The sequence below is a fragment of the Accipiter gentilis genome, chromosome 8 (assembly GCF_929443795.1).
Source record: "Accipiter gentilis chromosome 8, bAccGen1.1, whole genome shotgun sequence".
Taxonomy (NCBI): Eukaryota; Metazoa; Chordata; class Aves; order Accipitriformes; family Accipitridae; genus Astur; species Astur gentilis.
Window position 1 is genome coordinate 10,742,373 of NC_064887.1, and position 18,803 is coordinate 10,761,175.

General features: G+C 52.2%; 1 protein-coding gene across 1 annotated transcript; it reads left to right on the forward strand.

Moving 5' to 3' along the window:
• Positions 1-8,533: 8,533 nt before the first annotated feature.
• Positions 8,534-18,803, forward strand: LOC126042153 (fatty-acid amide hydrolase 1-like). The gene is made up of 15 exons (XM_049808860.1): positions 8,534-8,742; positions 10,051-10,164; positions 10,876-11,019; positions 11,356-11,489; positions 12,578-12,784; positions 13,205-13,245; positions 13,817-13,941; positions 14,155-14,280; positions 15,435-15,532; positions 15,917-16,013; positions 16,301-16,341; positions 17,162-17,201; positions 17,762-17,870; positions 18,220-18,365; positions 18,457-18,803. The coding sequence occupies exons 1-15, from the start codon at positions 8,572-8,574 to the stop codon at positions 18,583-18,585; spliced, it is 1,722 nt and encodes a 573-aa protein (XP_049664817.1). The 5' UTR covers positions 8,534-8,571; the 3' UTR covers positions 18,586-18,803.

Below are 18,803 nucleotides of genomic sequence, written 5' to 3' on the forward strand. Positions count from 1 at the left end.
TGCCTCTCCCTCTGCCACGGCCAGTGCCACGGCAGCATGGTCAGAAAAGAGCGACCTGTCAGAGGGAAATTGCTAAGTCAGGGGCTGTTTTTAAGAATTTGATCAATGATAGGGTGGCTGGGTTTTCTTTTCTAATGCAGGGAGAATAGTGAAGGATTAGTTGGTATAATTGCAATATTATTCTCGTTCTTATTTTATTTTTACATAAGGGAAGAAACAAGCTTGTCTGTTCTACCCCAGTTTCACTTAAAGTACAGCAATACAGCAAATGGACAGCAGTGAGAAACCTCTTCTCAAATTCTCTGGGAGGAACTGAACTATTTTTTTTTTTTTTTTTTTTTTTTTTTTGCAAACAACCTACCTAAGAAACCCCCTGGGGGAAATGTGTAACTTGAACCGTTTATTTTTGCATTTACAATCTGACAACTCTCTCCTTTGTCCATGTGAGCTGGGTCAGGTTTGGCTTGGGACTTTTAGGCTCTCTTTCCAGCCAAGCCTATGAAGGTGATGGGGGAAGGCTTATGAAAATGATGGGAGAAAGGTTTTGAATGTGATGGAGGAAGGCTTATGAAGGTGATGGGAGAAGGTTTATGAAGGTGATGGGAGAAGGTTTATGAAGGTGATGGAGGAAGGTTTATGAAGGTGATGGGGGAAGGCTTATGAAGATGATGGGGGAAGGCTTTCGAGGCTGTGTAGTGTCCCGAGATCCCACTGGATGGAAAGCAGAGCTTGCAGCCATGAGGCAGGCTCTCCAGCCACACAAGTGGAGCTGAAGCCACTCAACAGCAGAGATCACCGCAGGTTACGAGTGAAGCAAACCAGACGGCAGCTCCCCCCGGGAGGTGTTAGAGCGACCCAGTGTATGCAGAGCTGCTCACTTGCTTTTGGGCTGGAGCAAAAGCCGTCGGAGAGCTTTTGCCTCCTTGCACTGAAGGAGGGGAGCTGCAGGTGCCCACACAGCAGCGGGCAGAGTTAAGGGGACAAGCGGGGAAGACATCATCCCTGCGGCAAGGTCCGGGGAGCGCCAGGACAGGCATCCGCCTTCACCCTGCAACAGGGGAGATTTTTCAGCCCGAATAAATGCAAAGCCCCCTATTCTGCCTGGCACAGCCGGTTTCCCTGAGACTCAGCCCGTGCCTTAACGAAGGACCCTTTCCAATCCACGAGCCGTCAGATCGCAGAGCAGAAGGGAGGACTGTTTGTTTAGACCTATGTGGGTTAGGCAGCTCAGACTTTATTCTTGCACTTTGATAGGTTCCTAAATGAAAAATCCAATAATATTTTAAGCAGAACGAGTTCCCATGAAAGTCATTTCTAAATCGCCTGGCTCATCCTACCTGTCGGCTGGATTCTCCATCCCCACTGGCCTAAGCCCGGTGTAACATCACTGCTCCCAACGGCGTTACTCCCGGGAGCCGAGTCCGGCCCTGCCGCAGAGAGCACCCGCTGCCGCCTGCCTTTAATGAACATGTAAATAGACAGGAGGCTTCAGAGCAGAGTAACCCTGCAGTCAGGAAGTTCTCCAAAGCAGCTCGGGAGAAATAATACTTTATTCCTGGCGGTGCAAATAAGTGATAGGGACTGGCTAAGAAGGGTTCATGCAAATACTCCCGAATTAAGCTCCATCTGAAGTTAGAAAGGAAAGATGATAAACACACCCGGCTTTAAAACTGCAAAATATGCTTTGCAGGCATGAAACCGGAGGAGTAACAAAACTATCTGACATCATATTAAGCAGCAAAGCATTTCTCATTCTCAGGGCTGCAGTTACCTAAAACCAGAGTCCCATTAAAGAGTCCTAACTATTATTTACATTTCTAAATCTTAAAACCATTAACAAAAGCCACTTAATTCAATTACTTTCCCTGGGCGCCGATGTTATTACATTATTGTCACGAAGCCGAGTTTGGCTCTGGTTTTCTCTTTTTTTCTTTCTTTAAATTCATTCCTCTTTTCTCCGCTCCGAGTGCCTCCCCCCCACCTCCCCATCTTCCTCTCCCCCGATGTCATTGTGTAGAACTAATGGGGTAAACTGAAATGGTATCTGTCCTCATTGACAGGTTTATGAGAATTTAATAAAGCGTGGCGCGGATAAAATGAGATATTACAAGGCCACACAAAGCTGATTGACTTCTCCACGTCAGCATTTTTATTTGGTTATTTATTTATTTCTTTTCAACACAGGGGTGATCTCACCAGTCCTTCGGTAGTGCTGGCCCAGGAGAGATGAGAGGGGGAGGGAAAACATGGGTGGCGGGAGGGACCGATCAATCCATCGACTTGTTTGCTGCGAGCACGGGCCGTGATGCTTTGCAGCTTTCCGATCGCTCCGGGAAGGTGACATACAGGAGGGAGGGAGGGGAGAGCCCCCCCGCCACTGCCTGTGCATGTTCATGCCCCTCGTACCTCCACAATGTTGGGGTGAGCTCGCCAACAACAGCTTGCCCCCAGGTGGGGGTCCCCAACGCTTCTCCATCGGAGGGGATCTGAACCAGGGACCAGCTGCTGGTCGTGCAAGAGGCTGCACAGACACTCGGCGTGGATGGGGCAGGAGGTATATCGGTGTTGTGTGAGTTGTGTGACCCTACGCGGTGACATCTGCGATGACGCTAAAACGGCCTCCCGTAGCCCTCCTGGTGGACCCACTCCAGATCACAGGGATGTTTACACCGATCGACACAGAGCAATCACAGCCTGCAATAGGCCCCGGGAAGTCCTCAAGAAGAAGGATGCCACCAACCAGTTCCACCAAGGCATGGGCCTGCTCTGTGCCTCAGTTTCCCCTCCCGCCCGATGCCCACCCTGGTTCTGTAAATGTAAATCGCGGGTCACCCGGGGGCCTGCACAGACCAAACCTTCCCTCTGGGAAAGTCAGTGTGTATATATAAGTGTGTTTGCTCCCATCCCACAGCAGACAGGGAGAGCTGGAAATTTGGGCCGTGCAGTAACTGGCTGTCTGTCTCCCTCTCCTGGCCTGTTCAGAAAACAGGGCTCGCTCTCTTTATTTTTTTTTTTTTTTTTTTAAAAAAAAAAAAGCAGCAGGGTTTGTGTGCTTTCTTCCAAGCAAGGAAAACCACAGTACCAGTGGCCAAAGAGGTCTGGATTCAGCCCACTCATATCAGACACGCACAAGGGCTCAAGCCCCTGCTACGACTCAGGACCCCGCTTAAATCTTGACCCCAAGCTATCGAATAACATTACTTTGGATGAAGACTGTCAGGAGTAAACTTGGAGCTGCCCCTGTTAGCTCAAAACTTGGCCTGCGGGGCTTCAAACACAAATAATATTGTTTCCCCTTCTCTGCAATATGCAGTCAGAGAAGGTGGAGATGCCCTTGCTCAGTGGAAGGCGCACGGTCCTCGCCACTGCAACAAATCCTGGCAGCAGCAGAGCTTCAGGTCTCTTGAGCACTGACGGTTTGCCGAATCAAGCCCTGCTGGGCCATCCTCCTTAGCAAAACCAACCCGGTCCAGATGAACCAACAGCAAATCTCCCCTCATTTTATAAGAGCACTTTAACCCGTCTGAAATCAAAGCACTGCTCCCCACAAAAGCTCGGGCTGTCCCATCACCCAAAGAGCCAGAAAAGGGCTTTCTGCTTCGTTCAACACTCTTTGCAAGTACAGGGTATACAGTGCAGGGGTTTAGGGAGCAAAAACCTCCGAGAATGAGATTTCTGCCAGGCCAGCAGCTCAATCCTGCTCTCTGGTGGCTCCCATCCGAAAGGCCAAGTGCATCCAGCAGCGATGGTCTGGGGGAGCAGCTGGAGATGCACACCGGGCCTGGCCGGTGTTCCCCCATGGGCTGGAAAGGGGCTGCGCTCCTCTTTTTTTATTAATTTAGCTCACGGTTCAGCTCAGAAGGCAGCTACGCACAAGAAGATGGAGATCGCAGAAGGTTTTATGATTTCCCTGCTTGAGCGGGGCATGGGCCCATCACCGGAGGGGGTCCGGGGTCCCCCAATATCTCCTTGCTGAAGGGTCACAAGGTGTGGAGCAAGCTGGGGAGCATTTCTTCTAGATCTCCTCACCCCATCCCTGCTGGGATGTACCCATGCTCCCAGCCTCACTGATGTGGCAGCACGACGGGCTCGCTTGAAGCGCAGGGCACGAGCAGATGTCTCTTGGGGACACCACCTCTACGGTTCCCAGCAAACCCATCAGTCTCCCAGGGCTGGGCAATCACTGCCTGTGACCCCAGGAATGGTTTTATCAATTCAACACACCATGAGGCAGCATCCCGTAAAGCCTAGGCTCATCACTTGCTATTCTGAGGAGCATTTAACCATCTTCTCCATACTGGCTTCACCCTGTAAAGTTTTAAACACAGAGATGACCCCTCATTCTTCGCTTTGTAATGCACAATAAAAAAAAAGAAGGGGCAAAACTCGTTCCCCCCTCACCAGCTTTGCTGCCCTGGCTCTGCTCCCCCCTCTCTGAGCACCAGAGCAGCTCAGCGTGTAAATGTATGTAAATCTTTGGCGGTATCCACTATAGCCCCCTATCTCCTGCTCTCTTCCTCTGAACGGCTGAAGTAATTACAGTGTAGCAGTGCCAGCATGAGGCATTTCTGCTGATGAATGCACTCAATCTAAGCACAGTTTTATGTATCATTAATTTCTTTAGCATTCAAAAAAATAACTTTTTTGATGGCAGATAATACTGTAATCACTCACAATTGCCAATACAATTATCTTCATTCAGCTGTGTAAAACAACAACTACAGGAGTAATTTTAGCCACTTAAATTTTCTTTCTCTTTTTAAAAATTTCTTATTTTTTAATGTTCACCTGAAATGAAAATCTGTTTGGCTTTAAGATGCTGTAACACATGCAGTACTAGAAATGAGTCCCTGCTCCCCCATTTGTATAGAAATGAGGTTTTCAAAGCCTGAAACTACTTGCTCAAGGTGGCTTCGGCAATCTTAGGGATCTTCCAAAGGGTCCTCCCCATTCTGGGGACCCCACTGCTGTGACCTCTTCAACTTTCCCTTACTCTCCATCAAGCTGCCATGCGATAGCTGCCAGGTACACAAGGAACAAGAAAGCCTGTGCAAGTGCAAGTTGCACATGCAGGTCATGGTCCTCTTCCAGGTCAGCTCCTCCTCCGCTCTGCTTGTGGAGAAAAGAGGGGAGCATTCCCTAATCTGCTTCACAACAGACTCCACAAAGCTGACACAAACCGTGCATTCAATCTGCTTACTCAGGTACTCCAGCTTGAAGCGGATTTGGGAGGAACCAGTCCTCCCACTGGAGCACAGTGAGGAGGACAACCATCTTCTACAGGCAGCGGTGACTACAGAGTGAATAACAAAGGTGTCACTGAGTGAACAGCTTGGTTGAGACATGCAATTTTCTTGCAGGGCCAAAAGGAATCACTCCCACGTGACACTACCTCTTGCCTGAGCTGCTAGACAACTTTCTTGCAGGGGTTAAACTCCAGCTCTGAGAGGAGCTGCTTCACCTTCTTGCAGATCACGTTGACGAATCCCACTCGAGTGCTGGGAACCTACAAGGAGAGAATAAAATTTAGCAAGAGGGACAGTTGGCTGTTGTAAATGAAGCTTGGATCTTCTTTCAGAGGGCCAAATCCCGGGAAGGAGGCGACTAGCAGCTGGTGGCAGAAGCAAGCTGTTAACCTCTGGGAAACGGTCTAAAAGCAGTAGGGTGAAATGGAAGAACAGAAGTATATAAATTCCTGGGTGAGCAGCAAACAATTTCTTATTGCCTCTTCCGAAATAAGGGGCAGCAAATGAAATCAGCTGAGCGTAGCAAACAGGAGATGTCGCTTTCCTATAGTACGTAGATAAACTGTGGATGTCCCTTCTGCAGGACGCGTTGAGTGCCAGAATCAGATTCCTTCACAGCAAAAATATCTGTATGAGCACACAGCTATTAGTCACTGAAACCTAACATCTGGCTTGGGAAGCCACAGCCCTCTGGGTGCCAGGAGACAGCATTAAGGAAAACATTGCTGTGTGTTTGCCATGCTCTTGGCATCTGCTCTGGTGTCAGATGAACAGGGGTTAGCCGGTCCTTCAGCCTGATCCAGTCCAGCTGATCATGTGTGATGTGTCGCAGTTAGAAGATGACGCCTTTCTGCCCCTCCTTTGGTAACCACAGGGTTACAGCATCTCTGGGGTGTGGTGGTACCCACCCAGCCACAGCTCTGTGGACACAGGGAGGGGTGTGGGCAATGGATCCAGATGATTCTTTCTCCCTCCCTCAGCCGCAGGCTGCAGCCCTGCCAGGCAGTGGAGGAGGTGCAGGGGCAGGATCTGTCCTCGTTTCCAGCACCCCAGAATTCAAGCCCCGTTTGCTGCAGCATATGGGCAGCCCTATGGATGTAACAGCAGAAAAGCTCCACTTCCTCATCTGGCAAGGACACACCAGTGTCCCAAGAGGACGCCAGGGCATCACTTGCCCCACAAGCCACCAGTCAGCCCCCCCACCCCGGCTCGTGGGGAGCAAGGCCAGACTCATTTAACGCCTCTTATGTTGTCCCAGGCACATCCTGCTGGATAGGGTGTCCCCAGCCACCACCCAGCTATGCTGGAGCCCCGCCGTCCTCTGCCCTGTCCCATCTCTGCTGGCAGCTGGGTCACAGCAGAGACCCACTGCATTTTGGGGTTTCCCATGCCCTGACTTAGCTTCCTGGAGCTGACCAGCCCCAGCAGATCCAAATCTTGCCACTGTCCTGCCTGATCCTCAACCCCATTTATTCACACCCATACACTCGCCTGGGAGAGAGGAGAAGGGGGTCTCTGACAGCAGCTCCTGGAGGCACAGGTGCTCCAGTCATAAAGCTTGTATTTTTTTTTTCTTCCCTTTGACAAGTTGAATTGCAGAAGTTGAAAATTGTTCCTGCACAAGAGGTTTTAAGCAGGGGAAGAGGGTTAGAGAAGTAATTTTGTCTTCCACCAGAACTAATTTTTAGCTTCTGTTTCTGCAAGTTCACCACTTTTCTTGTTCCCTTGTTAAAAGACTTCAGGTGCACCTGGTTTTACAGCCTGCAGGGAAACAGCCCTATTTTGGCATTGGGCTGCCATGGGGTGAGATCAGTGCAGCTGAGGAGAGCGTGAAGCCTCCAGCATGAGAAAGAAGGAAGCAGGAGATTGGGATCACAGCATCAGCTCTCACCAACCTTGAGCTGATTCCATCCTCCTGGCTCACGGCAAGGGCACCCCCACCAACCCTGCTGCCCTTGCAGTTTCTCGTGTCCTGAACAGTCTGAATGCGTGGGACTGCAGTGTCCTTGGAAGCTCGCATTACGGTATAATCCTCTGAGCCCCACAGTCTGAAAGGTGGGGGGGAGGGAGAAAAAAAAACCCAAACAAAAAAACCCAAACAAAATGGTGGGGGAAAAAGGGCCGTTCTTGCGTGTAATTTCCTTGACCCAGATAACAGGGAGCTGCTCATCCTCAAATACAGAGCAAGAAGCTGTAGGTCACCAGTTCACTGAGGGCTGAATATTTCCGAGGCTTCGACACCCTTCAGCAAAGGCAGTCTCAGTCCCAGGACGCTGCGTACGTACAGCGCAGCATTTCCCTCTAGAGGAGCCAGGCTCTGGCACAAGCCGCTCAGGTGCTGCCAGAATAGCTCTGATGGCTTGAAGGTTGAAGTAAAGCCAGCACCCTGAGCAATAACACCAAGAAAATCAGATCTGGGGTATGTAAGTCGATCGCATTTTCGAGCTCAACATCTGCCTGGGAGCGCCTTAGGCACAGCTCATCTTGCTGGGATGCAGAGGGAAGGAGAAGACATCCCAAACCCTGCCCAACAGGTTTTCCACAAACTTATGGGCAGCATCTAAACTGGATAGCTTGAAATATTTGCTGATGAACTTTTGCAAGCGGTGAAGGTTTTTTAAGGACAGACCTCGCGTTGGGCTGGTGACAGATTATTTTGGAGTTTCCCTCGGAAGGGAGAGCAAGGCCACAGCAAACACTCCCCTGCCTGAGCAGGGACACCAGGTTTCTCTGTTGGAAGTTGCAGCACTTAGCAAAGCACAGGCACACCCATGCTCTTACCAGTGATGAAGTGGACTCCACCGGGCACAGCCTGGGACATTTATTGTTTCTTTTTCCCATACAGCTGCTCGGTCAGGAAACGCAAAGGAGCCGGGTATCGTTGGGACTCCCCCCCCCCCCCCCCCGCCCGCCCCGCCCTGCTTCCTTGATGCTCCCAGCCAAGACTATCCCCAGAGAGGCTGAAAAATTTCAGGGAGATCAAAGCCTCACGTGGGGGACGGCAAAATAAATAAACCTTATCAGAGGGAGACGTGAGTTTCCAACCAGGAGCTTTTCCTGCTCCTACATCTCCTCCTTCCCTACCCGTGCAGCTGCTCGCAAAGCAGCAAACCGGTGTAAAATCCTTTTTCCAGCTTGAACCCAACCCCTCCCGCTCGGGAATCCTCCCCAGGTTTTGCCTCCCTCTTCCCCACCGGCGAGCGGGTGCCCTTGGACCCGGCCCGGGAGCGGGGAGGCGGCGGCAGCGGGAGGAGCGGGGCGTCCGGCCGGTCTGTCCGTCCGTCTGTCTGTCTGTCGGTCGGTCGGTCGTTCAGCCAGCCCCGCCATGCGGGTCCCCCTGCCCGCCCTGCTCTGCTGTTCGGCCGCCAGCCTCCTGCTGCTGCTGCTGCGATGGCGGTGGCGAAGGGGGCTCTGGAAGAAGGTGAAGGAGGCTCGGCAGAGGCAGGAGCGGAGCTTGGTGCAGATGGAGATGGCCGTGCGGCGCTTTCGGGAGCAGGTGGGTGCGATAAACCGCGCTTCTCCCCTCCTTCACCCACCGGGGCTGGAGAGGCTGTGGATGGACAAGCCGCCTCCGTCCGCCCAGGCGATGGCTCCTCACCCCGGTCCCTTCTCCTTACCATATAGCCCCGGGGACAGCGGGCGTGCAGCCCCCCCCTGCGGGCTCTGGGGGGGGGTCTCCCTGCAAGGGGCAGCTGCTGGGCTGCGCCCGCAGAGCTTACCCGCTTGCGAGACGGCATTCCGGCTCCTAATACGGAGCTACGGGGATTTCGTTTTCTTTTTTTTCCCCTTCCTAAATCTACGTTGCACAGCCCCCTCCCCCCTCCCCCCCGGCAATGCAGCCATCCCCTCTGTAGCGGCGGGGGGAGGGGGGGGGCGAGGAAATGCTTCCTGGGGCAGCCGGTGCAGCGGGGGATAACGGGCAGCGGCGCAGGCGCCGGCAAACAGTCCCCGGCAGCGAGAAGAGGGAAAAATATCCCGGCCCCTCGTCTGAAAGCTTCCCGGCCTCTTCCGCCGCGGTCGGAGGCTCAGCCTGGCCGAGAGAAGGCGGTAGGAAAAGGCGAGAGGCAGCGCGTTATCAGCAGAGGCCGAAGTGCAGCCGCGCTGCCCCCGGGGATGGGACGCGAAGCCACCGGTGCCGAGGCGCGGTGCCCAGAAATCCGGCTCGACCGCACCGTGCACCCTGTCATCCCGTCAGACTGCCCCACCTGGGCTTGGAGGGGACTCGCTTGGGTTCAGAGTCCAGCTTGGGGGATGAGGTTTCACGATTTTTTTATTATTTTTTTCCGTGGTATTCAGTAGGTGGCGAGGAAATCTCTGCTGACCCAAAATCTCTGCTGCTCCCTGGTTTGCGTGCTTCCCTGTAGGATATCTTGGTGATACCAGGAGAAGAACTGGTGCCGGGTCCACTTTCGTTTCTTGCTGGAGCAACGTCTGTAACCGTGCCACCAATTCCCACTGTAATTCAGCGGAGAACGTTGCACCGAGCAGTTCCCCCAGGCCTGGCCAAGCCCTGTCTGAACAAGACTGCGTGAAAGGCTTTGTCTTAAGCAGTAGGTGCTTGGTGAGACCGGTCTGGCCAGGAAGAAAAGGCTTTAGAAAGCCTGGATTACTGCTGGCCCTGCTGGTTTCACACCATGCTCACTAGTATGGGGCAGGAGCAGGATTGCAGTCTTGAGGCAGATATTGCATTTGGCCACTAAATGGCAGATGTTTTTTGGATGGGTTACAGTGGGCACCAAGGGGACAAGAGGAGCCCAGCAGCTGAGGTAGAGGTGTGTCATTGCCTGTTCAACCTTTTCCGTAGCATCCTTCCGTGAACATGATTTCCATCCTCTCTCTGCCTTTGCCGGAGCTTTCCAAGAAACTCCAGGGTGGCTCCCTCCCTCTGGAGCATGTCTTCTATGCCTACGTGGGCAAGGTGAGGAGCGAGGGTGGTGGGGCAGCGTCTCACCCACAGTGGGGCTGGCTTTTTGGGGGGAGAAGCCCAGCACTAGGGTCAAGTGCTGCTGAGCTGTCGTTGCTTACTGGTTAGTGCTGGGCCCATCTGTGCTTTTCTGTGAGTGAAGGGAGAGCTGGGCGTCTGGCTGCCGTGGCTCTCAGCTTGGTTTGGAGCAAAAGAGAGCAGCAAGCTCAGCATCTGGAGAGCCCATACCGTCCTAGGGGGGCCTATACCATCCTAGGGGGGCAGGTGTATCTGTAGGGAAGTTGCAGAGTGCTGCTGTTGTCTCCCCTCCACCTCCAAATGTACCGGTAAACCTCAAAGGCTCAGGGTCTGCTTTCATTCTCTACTTTTTCCGTAATGCCCTGATCGCCTCCTGGGTTCCCACTTTGGGGTTATTATTTTATGCCACCCCAGAAGCTCAATCAAGAGAATAGCATTTGGTATTCTGCTGGGCTGAGTGCCTCTCTTCATCATAGCTGGTGCTATGGCCCCCCTGTGTCCAGACAATAGTTTGGAGTTTGGCATGAAAACGTCTTGGAAAGGAACAGAAAGGGCTGCCCCGATACCGATTGTCCAGATGGGGAGGTGGAAAAGGGAGAAGAGGCAGGTGTCCCTTGCAAAACAGAAGGCCGTTGTGCAATACTGCGGGCCGTGTCTCACCTGTGGGCTTTGCCTGCTTTCCCCAAGGCCCTCCAAATCGCCACAGAAACCAACTGCATCACGGAGTATCTGCAGGAAAGCGAGACCCAGCTCCGGAAAGCGAAGCAGACAGGGAAGCTGGGTTTGCTCTATGGGGTGCCCGTCAGCATCAAAGACTCCATCGACTGCGAGGTACTGCCAGCGTGATACTGTGGGTATCCTGACATCCCTGTGGTTTGAACTTTGGTGGCAGGGGGAGGTTTGACTTCAGCATCTTGCTTGATTTTGTCATAGCTGATGTAGGATGGCCTGCCCTGGCAGGTGATGGGGTTTGCTGCCCATCTCCCATATAAGCCAACGGAGAAGGCTGGTCAGATTTACTACCAATATACTATGCAATGTGTGGGTGATGGATGGGTTGTTAGAGGTGCATGCACATGCTTATATCTATATATAAATATATAAAAACGCAGAACCAGGGGGAATTTCCATTCTCCATTTGGAAACCTTGTTGTCTTGTGTTCCCAGGGTCATGATTCCACGTTAGGGTTTATAAAAAACCTCAATAAACCTGCAGCAGAGGACAGCGTGGTGGTGCAGGTGCTCAGGAGACAGGGGGCAATTCCGTTTGTCAAAACTAACGTTCCTGTGTCCCTCATCAGGTAGGTGGGTGCTCCATTTCCTCGGTGTGGCAGCAGTCGTCCTTCCCTCATCCCAAGTGAGGGTTTCTATCAAGTCTAATTCTCATTTCCCACTTCTTTTTAAATAACAACACCTGGTCCCCATCCTTAGTGTCTTGAAGTTTTACTTAAAAAAGTAAGCACATTTACACTAAGGATGAAAATTAACTCTAGTTCCAAATGGAAAAAAAGGAGAAGAGGAGAGAAATCGCTGCCCTTCTTTCCTGTGCTGGGTGTTTTTAAATCACTTTTTTTTTTTTTTTTTATTAAACCCTTAGACATGGTCCTGTTAACTATACAGTGCAAATGCATATCCGTGGCAAGGGAAGCTCATTAGCTAGTTAAGCTAATGACCTTAAATTATCCTGCCCCCAAACCTCCTGCTGTATCTTGGCGAGAGCATGCTTGATGTCATTGATATGGTGCTAGGTCAGGTGCGCTCTGTCAGACAGCCACCCTGCTGCTGTCTCTGGGTACTGACAAGTGAACTCTGGCAAAGCTCCTCCGTGCATGACTATTGCCCAAGCCGTATGAAATGCCTTCCTTAAGGCGACACGGCAATGACTGGCCATGTTTAAAAAAAAAGCCACAGAAAGAGGTTGCCCCAGAGATCATCGGTTTTTGCACCAGTTCCTGGGGGACTCCGATGTTCAAATATTGCTGCAGTTGGCGTTTGGCCTGTTCCCAAGCAGGGGCTCAGCAATGCCCCCCCAGCGTGGAGGGGCCTGGACCTGCTGCAGGTGGGCTGCCTTGGATGTCCTGTGGCACTCGGGACCACCTGAACAGGGAGGCTTTCCAGGAGGCTTGATGTATTTGTTCTGCCAGAGGGTCTGCCTGGGGAAAGCTTGATGACGCTGAAATTAGCTGGCAGTGAATCCAGGACATGGGACTGCCATGAAAAGGCTGGTGGTCTTCATGGGAGCTTTGGGAAGCTCCCTCAGACCAAGTGATGTCAATGTGACAGCTAGTGAATTATCTAATTACTTCTGAAGGTCTTTTTGTAGTGACTGGGGTCCACATCAGCAGATATCTACATTCTTCTCATTTGCAATCTCCCTCTCTCTCTTTAGCTATGACTGCAAGAACTTAATCTTTGGTCAGACGTTCAACCCTCTGCTCTACACCAGAACCCCTGGAGGCTCCTCTGGTGGAGAAGGGGCACTTATAGGAGGAGGTGGATCCATCTTGGGCTTTGGGACAGATGTAGGAGGGAGCCTGCGTTTCCCCGCTGCCTTCTGTGGGATCTGTACACTCAAACCCACCGGGAACAGACTCAGGTACTGCAAGTAATGCAGTGATGTCTCTGGTGAGACTCACCCGCCACCCTACTGACTGCTGTGCTGGGATGCTCCTACACCTGTGGGCAAGGGGAAACTTGGGAGGAACCGTGAAGGGCTTGTTTATCCCTTCTGCCCGGACATTTTCTGGGGCCTGTATGGAGGGAAGTGTTGTTTCCCGCAGAACAGAGATGGGGAAACCTCTCCATCTGCATGCTAAGGGGGTGGTTGTTCCTGACTGACAGGGCATAAACCGTTCTGGCGTAGGATCTCTCTTGGGCTTCCCCTTGGCCCTTCTGCCAACCTCTGCATCTGCAAAGGGAGGGCAGTGTTTTCATTACCACTTGCTACTGCTTAAAGCTTTTCCCTTCGATGAAAACTACTCAGCTGCTGTATTTTGTGTGTCTCTTTTCTTCACAGTAAAAAAGGAATAACTTGTGGTGTCGTTGGGCAGAAGGCAGGTAGGAATTGATGGTTGTCCCCCAGGGAGGGCAGTAGGGCAGGGGTGAGAAGGACCCTCAGCTGGTTATGGGGGACCTTCTCCAACACGTTCAGAGAGAGAAGCAGGTTCCCTTTCAGGGACTTTTTCACAGGGCCGCTCCCATACTGTGATTCCTGAAAAACTGAAATATGCATGAGCCGAGGGGAGCAGTTTGTGTAACGCATAAACCTCAACACACCCTGTAACCCCCAGGTTGCTGTGTTGTCTGCCACTGCTTCATGGGAGGTGTGATTAGCAGTCAAAGGGAGTGTCTTAAGCTGTCCTTGTGTTGTGATCAACAAAACTTTTTGTTTAAATTTGCAAATCAAGAAATGGGGACATCAGGGCACGTATTGATGGATAACAAGTCTGGGTCCATAACGGTGGGCCTGCTGATGGGAAGACACCAGTAGGCATCCCCAGCCCAATTCTCAAAGAGGAACTGTTGTGAAGACTAGACTAAGTCAAAACGATGCCAAGAGGTCCTGCTTTTGCAGGACATGCCCTTGAAAGACCCCTAGCCATGAATGCTCTCTTCTGGTCTCTTCCAGTGGTCACAGCAGTGGGGCCGATGGCAAAAGACGTGGAGAGCCTGGCACTGTGCATGCGGGCACTCCTGTGCGAGGACATGTTCAACCTGGACAGCACAGTGCCCCCCCTTCCCTTCAATGAAGAGGTAAAGGACCTCAAAGGGGGCGAAGGTCTCTGAGAAGAGCTGCCGTTGCTCAGGCCAAAAACGCCAGTGGCTCACGGGAGCCCTCCGGGACCTGTGGGTGGGCATGTGGGTGAGAGAAGTGCTGTTTTCCAGACTCCCCCTGCGGCATGGGTGTACTGATGGCTCCTGACGCTGCTGACATCCTTCCCACTGGCGCTCTCCCTTGCCCTGCAGGTGTACTCCAGCACGCAGCCCCTCCGCATAGGCTACTATGAAACCGATTTCTTCACCATGCCAAGCCCTGCCATGAGACGTGCCGTTCGGGAGACGAAGCAGCTGCTGGAGGATGCTGGCCACACGGTAGGATGTTGCATGAACCCAATAGTCATGTTGCATCTATTCTTCCTTCCTACCGTGTCTTTGGGATCCGTGGGTGAACATCAAGCAAATTTGGCAAGGAAAGGGGGCCTGGAATCCACTCAGCTTGCCACAGGTTTGATGAAAGTAGATAGCTGCTTCTGGAAAAGAAAAATTCTTTATATCGCAACTTTATTTCTCCTTTTGGCAGGGTCTCAGTGCTGTTTAGGTGCTGCTGAACACAAAAGGGAGCCCACCCCAATCCATAACACATGCTGAGGGGTAGATACACTGCAGTATGGCTTGTCTGTAGTGTGGGTGCCTTTGCTCACACCCTGGCTGAGATCCACATTGTGCTAGGTGCTGTACAACCAGGGTCCTGAGGCAGTGCCCGGAGGGAGCTTACAGTTCTGATGGTGTATGATTACTGTCAGGTCAGCGTGTTTCCTGAGCCTCATGGACCACCTCTCTTCAGTGACTGTGACGAGCTGTTGTCCAAGTACTTGTTTAGTCTATTCTCAAGCCAATTGCACCTCTTCTGCATCATATCCTTTAGCAAGCAGTTCCACAGATCTACTGCATGTTGCGTGGAAAGCCACCTCCTGTTTTTGTATCTGGAAACAAGAACCTAAGGAGAAAATAGATAGGTAGTTGCAGATGGCAGATCTTTTATAGCCAAGCAGTCCCCTGTTGACCCAGACCTGTTTCTAGGGTCTCAGGTTTCTGGGGTGCTGAGCAGAGGTTGTCTCCTTCATCCTCTTTGCCATTTCAGCAAGTCATCTCCTGTGCGTGAGGCATGGTCTGCGCACCTTCCCTCCCTGTACCCTTGCAAAAGAACGAGGAGTGAAGCGGGAAGCACAGACTCATGCTCTCTGTCACCCACTGCCAGTTTTGGAGGGACCTTTGTGCCTGCTTGGACTTCAGGGGGCCAAGCCCATCCTGTATCTCTTGACTCATCTGTTTGTTGCTCAAAGGGAAAATGGTGTTTTCAGGGAAGGATGGATGGGATGGAGAGGCCCTCATGGCCTCAGACGCTGGATGATTTCCTGAGGGCTTCTCAGGAAATCCTCTGCCCAGCTCAGCCCACTGAGAGCCCTCGATGGCTTCTCCCACACAGCTTGCTTGTGCCACTGACTCCTCTTCCATTTTCCTTCCAGCTGGTGCCCTTCGAACTCACAAATGTGGACTACGTGGTCTTTAACTTCTGCTTCAGGGGAATATTTGCAGATGGGGGCACCTCTTTTCTCAAGAAATTGTAAGTATAGCCTGGAACAGTTTGATGGGTTCAGCACCTTTCTATGAAAATCCTCCCTGGGGTCTGGCTAGCGTCCAGATACAGGTAGCAGATCTACTGGATGTAGATAGTGGCTAATATGCACTGGGATTTACTGGGAAGCTCACCATCAAGCAGTTCAGCTGAACTTTGGCTCTCTTGGGGGTTGTTACCAGTCTTGACAGATGAAAGGAAACTGGGTGCTGATATCCTATAAATACTGTGAGAATCAGAGGAGCCCAGAGGAATGGAGCAAACCTCTTTTTGTCACTTAGATATGCTGTTCAGAGGGGTTGGCCTTCTGAAAGCTGATCTACTGTGATTGCTTCCCAACACTGCTCAGCCAAACCCCCTTTTCTCTTTCAGCAAAGGGGAGCTGGACAAAAGTGTGAGGCTGTTCTTCTGGTTGGCGAAGTCACCAAACTGGCTAAAAACTGTCCTCTCCTGGATTGCCAAACCCTTTGTAAGGTCCATTTCTTTCTAGCATAGATGGAGTTAAGCAGTAGGTGGTGAAGAACTTGTCTCCCATTGCAGTAAGTCTTCATCACAGAGAAGTCTCTAGGCATTGCTTCGTGGCTGTGCTTAGACACATCTCCAAACTGGAGTCATGCTATTTCTGTTCCTCCTCTCCCCGCTTTGGGGAGAATCCACGAGTCCTTCCTGAGCACTGAGTCAACAGCTTGTATTTGTGATGGAGCTGTCTTGGAGGACAGGGCTGGGATTAATGTAGATTATTTTTCTCCTTCTCAGGTGCCTCGATTTTCAGATATTGTAAGAAGTATGACAGCAAAGTGAGTAAATCTGAGCCTGAGCAAATGTGTGAAGATCTGAGTTTCTCTTTTGGAGGGCAGCAGTGTTTGCTACATTAGGGATACTGCCCCAGCTGCATGCATTTGAGCAAACACAAGGCAGAAAACACAAGGGTGTGAGCAAACTGAGAGCAGTTTATGTCAACACCAGAACCCTGCAGGGTTTGGCAAACTGTTCTAGTACCGAGGATGGGAATGAGGGCAAGGGTTCACAGCCTCTTGCTTAGGAACTGGATGAAGCTTGTGGGAATTAAATATAATGTTGGCTTCAGCACCGGTTAATGCATCTGTCATACCATGAGGTAGGCACCCTGTAAGACAGAAGGAAAGTTAATGCAGAGGGAAGGAGGCTTGCTCTTCCTTGCTGTGATATCAATGTTGGGCAGTTAGTGGTGCGAAAGGACTCAAATCCCGTAGCAGAAAGGGTGTATTTTGTGCTGTGCCTCCAAGGCAGTACGTCTGTCCCCCCATCAAAGGATCAGTCCACCTCACGCAGCCTGGCCTTTGAGGAATCATGTGCCTGGGCTTCCACCTCCTGAGCACAGCAGCAGTAGCAGGGCTGGACACTTGTTAAGCCAAAGCAGCACTGCACCAATCTGCCTTTAGTCATCCCTCCATCATGGGCAGAAGCAGAAATAAGACCCCGAGCCCTTCAGAGGAAAGCCAAGACTTTGCCAAAGTCCTCTCTTCCCTTGGCTGCAGCTCCAGGAGCAGAGCTAACCTGTGCCCATCTTCTCTGCCCCTAAAGCTGCTCTTTGCAGGAGCTCTTGATGCCTTTCTTTGGTTTTGTTTCCCTTTTCAGCACAGTGGATGAAGTCTGGAGTCTTCATCATGAAATTGAGGTAAAGTATTACAATTTAGGGTTAGATAATTTTTGTTTTATTTCTCTTTGGGAAGAGGTAGATTCAGTACCCACCAAAGGTAGATGATCAAGTCACTGGTGATGTGGGGTCACTCTTCAACAGATCTCACTTGGATGTGCAACTTCTCAACACATTTAAAGATTAGGCTGACAGGTAGACACATTCATGATCCCGAATCAGACCTGAATTTGTCACTCCTACACTTGAAAATGTAGGCCATCAGCTGCAGCAGACTTGCCTCTATTTCCATTCTGGTTTCCTCAAGACCCGTGCCCCTTTCCCAGGTTGCCGTGTGCCCCCACACTCAATCTTTCCCCACCTCCGGTTTTAGCAGGGGGGGAGGATGCTTTGTACACCGGGAGGGCTGTTGACCAAGCAGCCAAGGGTTGCTGGGTTTTAGTGGGATCAGGCCTGATGTAGCCTGATGGCTGCTCCTGGGGAAGGGTCGAGAGCCTGGCTGGGCACCCAAGGAGAGCATCAGCCAGCTGCCATGGGACAGTACATCCATCCCACTGACCACGAGCGCGTTTCCTCCTCAGGAGTTTTGCCACCAGTTCATTGCCCAGTGGAAAAAACTGAATCTGGATGTCATGCTTTGTCCCATGCTGGGTCCGGCTTTCGGCATCGGCTACCCTGGGAAGCTCTCAGGTAGGACTGCCAGCGGTGGGGGGGGACACCTTTGCCTCCAGCGTGCCCCTGCTGTGACACTCCACCAGTGTCAATGAGAAGCATTCCTCCTCCTCCTCCCCTCACAGCCCACGGCACTGGCCGGCGGTGGGAAGAGCTCGGCTCTTGGGGCAGCTGCAGCCCCTGCCCGTGGGGTACACCCAGGACAAGCCCCCCCCCGGTGCGTGTGGGAGCCAAGGGGCAGGTTTCCATCCCGCAGCCCTTGAATTCCCAGTGCAAGCGCCCCGTTAGCTGGAAGCTTGCTTACGCGGAGGGGGACGAAGGCTTTCCTTGCTGCGGGCTGGTGCTGTGAGCTCCCCCTCTCCCCCAGTGGCAGTCAGCTACACCGCGCTCTACAACGCCTTGGACTTCCCTGCCGGCGTGGTCCCCGTCACGATGGTGACGGATGAGGATGAAGAGGAGCTGAAGGGCTACCAGGGCTACTTTCGGGACTGGTGGGACCGGACCCTGGCGAAGGTGAGTGGCACCAGGTTCCCCAGGGGCGCGAGCATCCCCATCCCTTCCCCTGGACACCCCCCTGCCCTCTCCCCCTCTGTTTGTGCCACAGGCTTTTCGTGGCAGCGTGGGGCTGCCCGTGGCCGTGCAGTGCGTGGCCTTGCCGTGGCAGGAGGAGCTGTGCCTCCGGTTCATGAAGGAGGTGGAGACCCTCGTCTTGAAGAAAAACAGGTTCGTCTGAGTCCTGCGCCTTCGCCCGGAGCAGGATCCCAGCTAACATCAGCACAGGTCATCCTTTGGTCTGACTCGCCTGCAGGACTCGTGTTCCACTCCACGAGGATGCGGTGATGGCTGGTCTGGCTGCTGGCTTTGGGGTGCAAGGGGAAAGCGAGGTGAGCTCCACAGTGGTGGAGCACTTCCAATCATTGTCTGAATACAGTATTTTTTTGTTATCAGAAA